This window comes from Aptenodytes patagonicus, chromosome 19, assembly GCF_965638725.1.
Source record: "Aptenodytes patagonicus chromosome 19, bAptPat1.pri.cur, whole genome shotgun sequence".
Classification (NCBI taxonomy): domain Eukaryota; kingdom Metazoa; phylum Chordata; class Aves; order Sphenisciformes; family Spheniscidae; genus Aptenodytes; species Aptenodytes patagonicus.
In genome coordinates, this window is record NC_134967.1 from 7230504 (window position 1) to 7242270 (window position 11767).

Sequence of the window (11767 nt, forward strand, 5' to 3'; positions counted from 1 at the left end):
TTCATCAGCCAAATATCACTATGAGTATCAGCACTCCCAGCCTACGGTCCTATCTTAACTTGTATCAGTAAAATCAGACTGAACAGAGAAAAAGCAATGAAGTCTTTGTTCCAAAGAACACTCATAGGACATTCCAAGGCAATACACGTCACTGTACAAAGCTAGTTCTCTGATGTCAGCACAGCCCAAAGACACTGAGGTTTGTGTTGGCCAGTTTTCAGAATTATAGGAGACTATGGCAAACAGTACCTGGCAGAAATGGTTGCTTCATTGTTTCCATCAGACTCTTGAGATCGTGTTCTACATAGTTCATTACAATATAGATTTTATCCATATTACTACCTACAACAATTTCCTAAAACACAGAAACAAATGATCAAAACAAGCACACACACAGTATTTAAAAAGCACGCAAAAATGAATTTTAGAAATTTACTGGCAAGAGGATAAACAGAGCCTGCCTTTGGTAAAATCCATAGAAAATGTACTTTTCTATGAAAAAAAACCAAAAACAAAAACATTTTTGCAAAACATCAGATTATGTAGAGACAAGCACTGTCTATTTAGTTTTATGGGTAGTATATAACTGTTTACAGAAACAAGCTCTGCTAGGAATGCTAACATTTTTATAAGGCAAGAGGCAACATTTCAAGAACAAAAATACTTTTGAAATAGAAGATTGTGGTCTTACTCTGACAGTGACGATATTTAGATGTTGTGCTTTCAGAATAGTATTTATTTCTCTAAGAGAAGTAATGGGAAAGCCTTCCTTTTCCTTTTCCATTTTCAGTCGCTTCAGAGCCACAATTTCATCTGCAAAGAAACCAGTATTATTAACTGCAGACTTCCCATCACATCGCTAATAAAATACACGTTAAGAGGTCCCCCAGTGTTCTGTCACTAATTTAATTTATTTGAATGAAAAACATTACTCAAGACATTATGTTGAACCAAGAAGCAGAGTCAGACTCAGATTAGCAACATAAAAACAAAAAACCCACCACCAAGAACAAAAGATTGCCAAGTTTAAAGAATAAAATCCAAAACAACAATCCAAAAGCTGCATCATGGATTTTAATGTATTCTAATATAACTCAACTGGAAACAAACTGAATAAAAAGTGTATTTAACCCTAAACTCCTCACCATAGTTAGGAAGATAAGACAGCAGACAGAAATGCTTCAAATGCAGTTTACCTCTGTTTAAAGACCCGACTTGAAACCAAGGTGCTACTCAAAACATTACTGAAGTGAATTATTTAAATACATCTGGTTTTTGCATGATATTGTGGAGAATAATGGTTACGTCAGTCTCAGAGCGGGCCTCAAGACAGAGAAGGAAAAGAAAAATGAGCTCATGGTAGTTGTCCAGTAAAGAAGTGAACTCAGAAACCACTATGCCAGCTGTGTACTTCCACTCCCCAAAGGAGACCAAATGGTCATATTATTCTAAAATAAACAGAGGAACCAAGGCATCCAGAATTTAAACCTGTCACCAAAATCACAGCTTGTCAGTTGGAACCTGAGAATAACCCTAATTTCTGATGTTCCAAAGCAGACCTAGACATTCTTTTCACAAGCTCTCTTCACCATCTGCCAACTCTACTTAAAACTGTGGGTATTTAATTTACTGTGCTACAGTTCCTCTTCAAAATGACCAGCTTGCTAGAAAGTAATGTATCACTAGTGATAGCAACGCTACAGAGAAACTGAGTCAGAGCCAAAAGAACAGACTGTATCTTGCTGTGCATTATCTTTTTCCAGGAAAAAAGAAGCGCTGCACTAATACCACTATTTTTGTTAAACTATCAAAGCAAATATTTCTCTCACTTGAGAAATCACCATGGAAGAGGAACACATAAATGACTTAATGGTTGGCTCTTGCACCATTCATAGGAAATGCAACAATTTCTTCAAGACGCTTGCCAGTACAAACCAGATAAGAAAAGAGATTGAGTTTTAAAAATATAAATCCACTTGTATACACAAGAAATTTTTTTTTGAGAGGGAGCTTAAAAAGAGTGAAATTTCTTTCTACAACAAAATACTGCAGTACATACTCACTGCACACCAACTGCTGCTTTATGAATTCTCTAATCGGTAGCTGTGCTTACAGTGACACCTGGTGGAACATTTCTATCAAATTTTGAAAACTTCCAACCTGGTAACTAACTACAGCACATCTCAAGCCAGAAATAACTGCCTTTCGAGCCAGAAACTGAAATCGTGTTAATTGTTCTACACCATCATGGCTAATACAGAGATTACTTCTGAACTCAAAAGAGCTGCAAGCGAAGCCCTTATGTCAAAGTCCGCATCCTATTAAAAAGCATGGATTCTTCTTGATAAAGAAGAAAGTATTTTAGACAGATTTTGTTCATCAACAAAAACCGCAGAGCTGTAATTTGCATACAGCTGCAGCCCTAAATACCATGGAGATAACAACTGGAGACCACTTATACTAACCAGTCTTCTTGTCTTTTGCTCTGTACACTACACCGTATGTTCCTTCTTCAATCCTGTTCAAACACTGAAATTCCTCCACGCTACGACATCCCTGAAAAAACAGACAGATGGACAACATTTACTCCTCCACCATCTGGGGGAGGGTTTTGCTTGGTTTTTTAAGAAGACATAAGGTAAACTTCAGCAACTTCACAGGAATAATTAAAATTTACCAAGAGAATTCAACAATATGGCTACGCCACGTAAGAAAGGTATCTTTGGGGTTTATTTTTACTTGGATCTCTAAAGGAATCCTGGACAGAGTCTGTGTTTTAGTAGATCAACTAAATTATTTCATTAACTCTTCAATCATTCACTTTTGCACAAAATAAACTGAAATTTCTGCCACAATGGCAAAGGAGGCAACTCAGCACCTTAGACTGATACCTTTCACATAGTTCAATTAATACAAATACGCTTTCTCTTCGCACTTCGCTGTTGGCTACAAAAAGAATAACCACCCATCAGTTTCTGTTCACGTGAACAGAACTCTTCTCTCACAAGTATCTATTTTCAGATAGCAATACCAAGATATCAGAGTATCAAATGTATTATTACATTCTTATCTATATCTAGAAGAGTAATCTCATTTTTGCTCCATGCACATTTTTTCCTTGTCAAAAAAAGACAGCGATATTTCACACAGAAATGTGTGTTTTGTGATGTTGAGTCAGCACGGCATATTCTGCCCATAAACTATCTCATGCACAAATACGTGTTTATGATGTTAACAAAGCAGCTAGGGAAATCCATCTGCCTATGATATTCTCAAGCATCCTTTAAATGATCCTCTACCTGAAGTGCAGGAAGATACTTAGGAAGCTCTTGTTTCAATTCAATGGGGGAGGAAGCTGGTGAATCAGGAATATAGTCTCCTTCTGTCATTGCATTGGAATGAGGGGTACCCTCCCCTACTTCCTCCTCTTCTACTTCGCTTCCTGCTGAATCTCGGTCAAACCTCGACTCTGTAACTTTAAAAGTCAGAATCAGTCGTGGAAAGAGGGAGCCGTTTGGAACAATTAAGTTCAGCTTTAGACAAATAAGGGTAATGAAACACCAATCGCTATACACGAGATAGGTGTGCAACTGATGCAACTTAAGTTACTGCAACAATAAAGGTCAATGAGAAGCCTGATTTCTCCTCTTTGCAGAGATGGCGCTTTCAAGAACTTGTTTACAGTCATGTACATACAGTTTCCAGTGTTAAATACAGCATGTCAGAAAAATAAATGCCAGTATATCTCATTCTGATTGCAAAGCTTTTTTGATGAGAGGACAGGACAAGAGACCCAAAACGAAAAAGAAGGAAACATCAGCTCATTAGACTAGGATCTGATTTCCTCTAAACATAGACCTTGGAATAGATTTCAAGAAATTTCTGATTCTGACGTGAGAATGGCCCCAAAATGCCAAATATACGATGCTTTAGAACGATAGCAAAACTGCAACAAGACATACATTTTAAATGTTTTTAAATATTTGTAGAAATAGATTTATTTGGCTGCAAAAATTGAGCCAAACACTTCTTTAAATATTCAGTATTTGCATTGTACCAACTGGGATGTGGTTTCCATTCTCCCGTTCCTCCTCTTCACTCATTTCTTCTTCGCTCACCTCCTCTGCAAAACAGAATCAAGTGCAACTGAATAAACTCAGCACTTCCATAGCTCCTTGTAAGGCAGATCACTATTGAAATGCTTTTCTAACTCGCCAGGCCTTCTTCAGCACCAAGTTAGTGACCTCGTACTTCTGTTTCACTTGAAAAGCAAATGCTTCCCCTAACTCAACAGAACTGCACCTTTCAGCTTCCAACAGGGAATACGATTCTTACCAATTATCTGGGAATTCAGGGATGGGGGCAGGTGAATAAATTAAGTCAGGAAACTTAGGAATATTTGCTTATTAACTGTAATTGATTTTAAAGAAAAATACCCAGCCATCAGAGCATGCTTTTGTGCCTCTTCTTTAATAATTAATGACAAGAACGGCTGTAAGTAGACTTTTTTTACTAAACCTTTCTTCATTATGTTCATTTATTTGTACTGGCATGAAAAAAAAAATCTGAAATTTACGACTGAAAATAATTCAAAATGACAGAGGCATTTGTATTTCACCACCCTCCAAATAAGCGCAGAATTGTTCTCTACAGAATATTTGTTATGTTACGAAATTATTTGAACTGTTAGCCTTACACCATTTAGGATGACAAAAATGGCTTTCAGTTTTCTAATCTGGCTTCTTAGACAAATAATTGGTATTACCTCTATATAAAAGGATAGAATATGACTTGTACTTGTTTTTTTTCTTTTTAGTTATCTTGACCTGTGAGGTCTCAGCCTATCCTAGACTAAGAGAAAAGGAAAATGATCAAATAAAACAATACAGAATGAGAAACAAAGAAAATCATAACATACCATTCTAGGACCTGCTTTATGTTACTCACCAGCTGACTGCTCAGACACTTCCTCAGAATTGCTTCCCGTCTCCTCCTCCTCCTCCTCTTCCTCTCCCTCTTCCTCAGAACCCTCACTGCTAGACTCTTCCTCCTCTTCTTCCGAGCCTGATCCAGATTCTGTTCAGGAATAATCACATAACTAAGTAGGCACACACTCCAACAACAGTGTTTCCTCAACAGACAACTGTATAATTAATTACATCTACTAAATTGCATTTAATCACCTGATGAAGACTCTGCTGAGCTGGTTTTTCTCTCACTGTCACTGATGTCTTGCAAGTCTGAAAGAGGATCTCTCTCTTCCGGTTTCTCTTCTTTTACTGTTGAGACCATAAAAATTAAAAACAGGGTGCTGACTGAACGTCACTTCTACTTCTAAGTCTCTGAATACCCAGGTAACTGCTTTACTTTCTCTGGCCGTTAAATTGCTGTTGAACATTCTGTATTGGAAATACAGAACACTAAAAAAAAACCTCACACTCTGCTCAAAAGACAGACAGCTTTTCTGAATTGCAGTGGTGCAGGATCAACAGCCAAAAATGTGGAATATTGATCTTTTGTTTTTTAAACATGATATATGCCTAAGCCCCTCTAAATGTAATTAAAAAAAAAAAAGTAACATGGTAACAAGTATCACCACAACACAGTCTCACTAATGTGTGTACATAAAGCGCTTACTATCAGTGCTTACTATTCTAATGCAGTCCCTCTGGACCACCATGAAATAGCACGTGCAAATAACTGTTCATCAATTAGACAGTAGCTTCAAAGGCCTTACTGCCTGCCTCCACCTGGAATTTCAGCTGATTACATTCTGCAATCAGCTTACTTGAAATAGTTACACTTATTTTTACAGCTACGCACATTAACAAAGCAGACACAGAGCTTTTCTTCTTTAACCAAAAGACACTTTTATGTCAATTTTGTAAGTTCTCTACTGACAGTCAGTACCTTCTAGGCATGGGAAGGACCATTTTCTGGCTTAGAAAACAAATTTCACCACCTAACCAGAATACTGCCTTAAGCATTTATTTTCTTCTACAAGATGACAATATCAGTGATGCTTAAACTATATTGATCCCTGGAAGGTAACTTTTTAAGGTAGCTTAGTTCCTAACAACAAATCCAACTGGAGCTAGTGTAAACAATCCCTTTTTAATCTGCAAGGGAATTAAACTACAAAATTTTAAAAATTCAGTCAGCTGCTTCTTTCATCATTGAACAAATTAACTCTGAAACTTTTTAAATTACTACTCCTACCACTAAAAAGGAAAGATTCATTCAATTTGTCACTCGCACAATTACCTGCAGAAACATCAATGCTTTAGAAAACAGTACATATGTACGTATTCATGAATATTCCAGTTATGCCACCATGGCTGAAGTGGGCAATACTTTCAATAGGGTACCAGGGATATACGTTTACTACTAAAAATTAAACACTACCCCAGAACAGCTCCTCCTAGCCCCCGGGGAAAGACATTATAAAGTGGCAAATGCTACCTGGTTTCCTGCTATCTCCTTGCTCAAGCTTGTCTCTTTGCTGTCGTAATGGGCTGCGACTCCAGGGTCTCGTTTTTACTTTGTCTCCATATTCTTCCCTCACTGTTCTATGGTGTGCAGAAACTAGTGAAAACAAAACCGGAAGAAATTGTTACATCCCCCTGCCCTAATTAGGATACTGCTGTCTGCCACAACCACCTGCTTTGCATACTTTTCATTTTTCTTTACAAACTAAAGGGTAACAGGGAGAAGTGGAAGTGGAACCTGACTATATCTAGCAGAATAAAGGACTATGATTTACCTCATGCACAATAAAATATGGGTTCGTACTACTTAGAGAAAGGTGCTGCCATACTTAGGAAACAGAAGCAAGGTGCCCTATATACTACACAGTAAACGCCCTGAAACTAAGGCGTCAATGCCAGAGACAGAAGTGGACAGACCAGGAAGATACATAGAAGAATAAAACAGCTAAGGGTTAGAAGGAGCTGACAGAACATTTAGAGCAACAAAAATAACTAAAATGAAAGGCTAGACAGATTGAACAGTATCAGTGTAAATCCCAAGCACAAAAAGGAGCTGTTCAGTATGAGCCGAACTAGAAAGAATAGCAACAAATATGGCTTCTTCTGCTACTCTTGAACAATCTTGGTCACTTGATGACAGGAATGGGCTCCGATTTTTACCTCTGAAAGCTGGGACAGAGACCTTTTAAGCAAAAATGATCTGAACTTAAATTGCAAGTATCTGATATGCTATGCAAAGTGAGGGTTCATGTGTAGAAGTTAATTTAAATTGCTCAGTTATCAGATCTTCCACACTTGACTCCCACTACAGCCTTTTTCATAGTTGGAGTACTTACACGATCTCTCTCCCTCCATTTGCAATTTATTTCCCCAAATCCTTAAAACACTTAATTTTGAGACTTCAACCTCTTATCAAATTGGGTTAGATTCAGCCAAAGAGTTCAGAAGTGACTGGGATCATGACGGATACACACACACACGCACAGAGACAATGTCAATTACATAAATTTTGTTTCTGTAGAAAACCAGACTAACAGAGAGAGGCAAAGAAAGACTTACTGACTAACCAATATGCCATGATATTTAAGGCATATGACGCTGTTTTATTTCCCCATGTAGAACTTAACAGATTTCCCCTCCACACCATGTAGAAGCCTCCTCCTGCCCCCCCTTTTTCTTTTCTTTTTTTTTTTTTTTTTTAAATTCTGGCATTGACCTAAGTAAAAAATGCTTTCTATACCTCCATGCCACCATAGTGTCAGCAGACAGTAAGCCCAAACAGGATTTATACAGAGATAGTTACCTTCTCTTCTGGCTTCCCGTTCCTTACGTCTTTCTTCAGCTCGCCTTTCTCGTTCTTTTTGCTCCCTTTGTTCTTTTTGCTGCTCTCTGATTTTTCTCTCTCGTTCTCGCTCAAGTTGCTCCAGACGATCTCTAGAAAATAATTTTGTGTTACGTTACAGTTCACTACAAATTCAGCTTATGAAGTAAAGGAAAACTGTTTTTCTGTAACAATTCAATTTCACTAGCAACAATACCACTGATTGCATATCAGTCAAAAGCAGATGTAGCTTTTCAGCTGATCCTTTAAAAACAGTGTTTCAAAGACAAAAACCGTGCACTCTCAAACACCTGAGCTTCTGCACCTTTATCAGGATTTAAACAGAAATTTAGCAAGTTCAGTTAATAAATCCCCTAATACTATGCAAAAGTGGTTTGTGCTTTTTTTTTCTCATTATAATAAAATGCTGGCCATGAATTCACCTAGAAATATCTGTTGTAATGAAGTCACTTACAAAGGTAATTAAAGTCGAGAACACATTTTCATTACACAACACATTCACAGAACACGGCACTGGCATCAGACCTTACAAGTTTTTGCTCTGAATTTTTTTGTCAATGAAACAATGAAAGGTTAGAGAGAGATTTAGAGGAGGAAGCTGTTCATCTCTTTGTTGGTTTGTCACAGGGGAAGGAGGGAGGGATGGATGTACCTCTCCCTCCTGGAATGCTCCCTTGCCATTTCTCTCCGTTTCTGTCTTTCCCATTCACGACGGGCTTTATCCTGCTCTTCTCTATGTCTCTTCCTACGCTCATGTTCCCGCTCTTTCTCTTTCACTCTGGCATGTTTCCCTAAACAAACAAAAATGAATTTTGGAGTGTTACTATTAAAAATATTTAGTGCTCCTATTTTTAAAAAGCAAAACTAGAAAGGATGAAACTTATGGTAACCTATTTTCATGTTCTTTGTTATTTTCTTAATGGAAAAATACTGATCTGAAAGGGTGTTGGAAAATTAAAAGATTGTAAGATCTTGCACAAATGCTTGCATTAAAAACAGAAAAAGGCTGTCAGTAACAGACATACAACACTAATGTTTCTAGAAAGACTATTTTTTCCTTTACAGCCAGGTACAAAGATCATAGCTCAGCCCACTCACTCAGTGAAGCCAGAAAGCAGCTTAACAGACTTCAAAGAGTAAAAGTAGACTCTATGTCCCTGTCCCAAAGTGATTACGGTCCTCCCAAACACATATACACCCCTGTCATTCCCACAAGAGCACTAAACGTAACTAAAGAAATAATACAAGTTTAAATTCCTTTGTCTTATCCACCTGACATGTTTTCCTTAGTTTGTAGTTATTGTTATTTACTTTCTACAGAGTGCCTGTTTGGCTTCACCTTGGGAAGCTACCGGAAATGTTATCCAAATATAGTAATAACAACCTTCTGCTGAATGACTACGATGTCTACGTTTCTCTTTCCGCTTCTCATCTTTTCTATGATGGGTTTTTTCTTTCCGTGACATTTGCTGCGGTGGTTTTATAGCCAAGGAATCATCTTCTTCTCCTCTAAAACACAAGACAAATTAATAAACTCAGGAAGGTTACATATACTGTCAAACAGACTGTGTGTTATTTCCTCTTTTCTCCATTTTGAAAAGAATGCATTTTTTCCTATTTCATTTATATTAAAGTTCATTTACATAACACCCCCGAACCAAGGCATTAACAATACCTTAGAGAAAATCATAGTCATGCAGATGAGAAGTTAAGCTATTACTATATGCGCACTTTTAATACACAAGCAAACTGAGGATGAATTAAGCACTGAAGAGAACTCAGCAGGCCTGCTTTAACTGTATCTTGAGCGAAATATTTTATTACTAGGCAATGGCCAAAACTAGACCACAATAATCTGTTAAGCCTTAATCAGTACTTCAAAACGATACTCTGGCATGTTCTACGACCCGGAGGCAAGATGGCACATCTGCATGCTGAAGAAGTTAAACTTTTCCCATTCAGGTATTTTTAAACCCCCTTCTCAGTACTTCTAAAGCTTAATTTCAGCAACTCTTCCTAGGGTAACAAGGTTATTCTCTTATTCTTACCTGTCTTCCATAGAGTCTTCCCTCCTGTAAGGTGAATTTCTGATTGTTATTTCCATGCGATGATCTCTCAACTCCCCCTCTTCAAGAGAATCCCGCTTTGAATCCCTATCATCTGACTGTGACAGCAACACATGAAAGGGCAAAACCAAAATGCAATTAATTTTTATGTCACAAAATGAAAAAATTTAAATAGTACTCAACTCTTCCATTACTGGCTCGAAAGCCATCCTCAACTGGTCACACCAGTAAAGTACACTGACTCGTGAAGCAGAGATTTCATAGCTGTAAGCAGCCAAATGCAGTTTGATTGCAATTATAGCCGAACGTCTGTAAATTCAATGTAATTAGACAAAATTAAACAGCGATTAAGGAGGATTCCATTAACTATTGTGGGTTTTTTTCCCTCCAATAGAATGTTATTTTGTACATAATTGTACAAAAACAAATAGCAACATAAAAGTTATTCAAGAACAATTATTTAAACCCATTCTTCTATAAAACCTTTGAAAGGTTTTTACTTGAACTGCAGCTTCAGTTAATCACAGCAGTTGCTTTACCTTTTCTAACCGACAACTATGAAACAAAGCACAGCATACAACGTAAGGCCAATGAGATCTTAGCAAAGTATCGTGTTCCTGTCAAACTTTGGAATTAGAGATCACACACGAAACATGCGTAAGAGCACAGAGGAATTCCGCTGACAGGGCAAGAAGCCTTGTTCTCCTCAGAAAATGAGGATATAGGCACTGAAGCGCCTCAGGTTTCATTAGAAATGTTTGTATACCAAAGGGTAGCTTACATTTTTCATACGTTTTATCTCTGCCTTCTCTTCTTGCTCCTTCCTTCGTTTTTTTTCCTGAAGAATTTCATCTAAAGTTTTCACTTTCCAAGAATCCTTTTCATCACCCATTTGAGTTAAAAAAAAAAAAAACTCTGCAAAAGAACACGACATTAATGAAACCTTCACAGTCCAACACAGCCTTATGACTTTTTTACGCGGACAAACACTTAACATCCCATCTTCAAGCAAAGCCAAGTGGGACTTGACTTATGCCGAACCAGAAAAGTCCGTTTTAAACCTAGAAGCAGGCGCAGTCTTTGCTACGCGCTCAGGGGCCTGTCCGAGCAACAGGAAAACACCGTCCTCACACAAGGTCTGGTGTTCCACCACCGAGGACGACGCAGAGGCGGCTGTACGCACCAGCCGACCGCGGCCTCCCACCGGACAGACCCAGCTCGGCCTCGCCCACGAGCACACCCCAGGTCCGCAGCTTGCCCGGACCCAGCGGCCGCGGGGGCATAAGGCGGGGGCGCGGCCCGCGGCGCCCGTTTCGCCTCAGAGAGAGGTTTCACCTGGGGCCCCACCTCCGCCCGAGCTGGCGGCTCGGCCCGGCTCCCCGTTCGGCCCCGCGCCGCGGCCGGGACGACACCGATGCGGCGCACGGACCGGCCGGGCTCCCGCCCGCCGACCCCCCGCGGGAGCCGGGCCCACTCACCGCCGCCGCTACCGGAGACTGAGACGAGCAAGCGCGGGACAAACGCGCCACTTCCGCCCGCCGGAGCAGGCCGATGACGTGCCGCGCACGCTCGGCGGCGCGGGGGGGGGGGGGGGGGGCGGACGCCGCCGCGAAGGGGACAGCGGGGCTCGGGGCGCCCGGCGCGAAGCCGCGGGAGGCCCGGGGCGAGGCGGGCCGCGGGCCGCCTGGCAGGGGACAAAAACCGCCCAGCGACCGTCACGGCGCCCGCCCCCCGCAGCGCATCGGCCTTACCGCCGGCAGGAGGAGGGTTAAGGAGCTGCCCGGCTCTGCCTATTCAGCAGCCCACGGAGAAAACCAGCCCGCGGCAGGCGAAGGCGCCAGGGGCAGAAAAGGGGAGACCAGCACCGCATC

General features: G+C 40.1%; 1 protein-coding gene across 3 annotated transcripts in view; it reads right to left on the minus strand.

Annotated features, from left to right (window-relative positions):
* The window catches only part of LOC143169111 (cyclin-dependent kinase 11B), a 21515-nt gene extending 10088 nt beyond the window's left edge, over nt 1-11427 (minus strand). Inside the window, exons 1-14 of one of the 3 annotated variants that reach the window (XM_076356305.1) lie at nt 11375-11427; nt 10678-10811; nt 9879-9994; nt 9215-9339; nt 8483-8621; nt 7792-7922; nt 6463-6585; nt 5184-5279; nt 4948-5076; nt 4058-4123; nt 3300-3475; nt 2466-2556; nt 692-813; nt 250-355 (exon numbers count right to left, since the gene is read on the minus strand). In XM_076356305.1, coding sequence (XP_076212420.1) covers nt 250-355; nt 692-813; nt 2466-2556; nt 3300-3475; nt 4058-4123; nt 4948-5076; nt 5184-5279; nt 6463-6585; nt 7792-7922; nt 8483-8621; nt 9215-9339; nt 9879-9994; nt 10678-10788 — 1531 coding nt within the window. In that variant the 5' untranslated portion in view covers nt 10789-10811; nt 11375-11427. Of the gene's footprint in view, nt 1-249; nt 356-691; nt 814-2465; nt 2557-3299; nt 3476-4057; nt 4124-4947; nt 5077-5183; nt 5280-6462; nt 6586-7791; nt 7923-8482; nt 8622-9214; nt 9340-9878; nt 9995-10677; nt 10869-11374 lie in introns of those variants that run through there. The other 2 variants (XM_076356304.1, XM_076356303.1) reach the window with 2 other exon arrangements.
* Between the last annotated feature and the right edge of the window lie 340 nt (nt 11428-11767).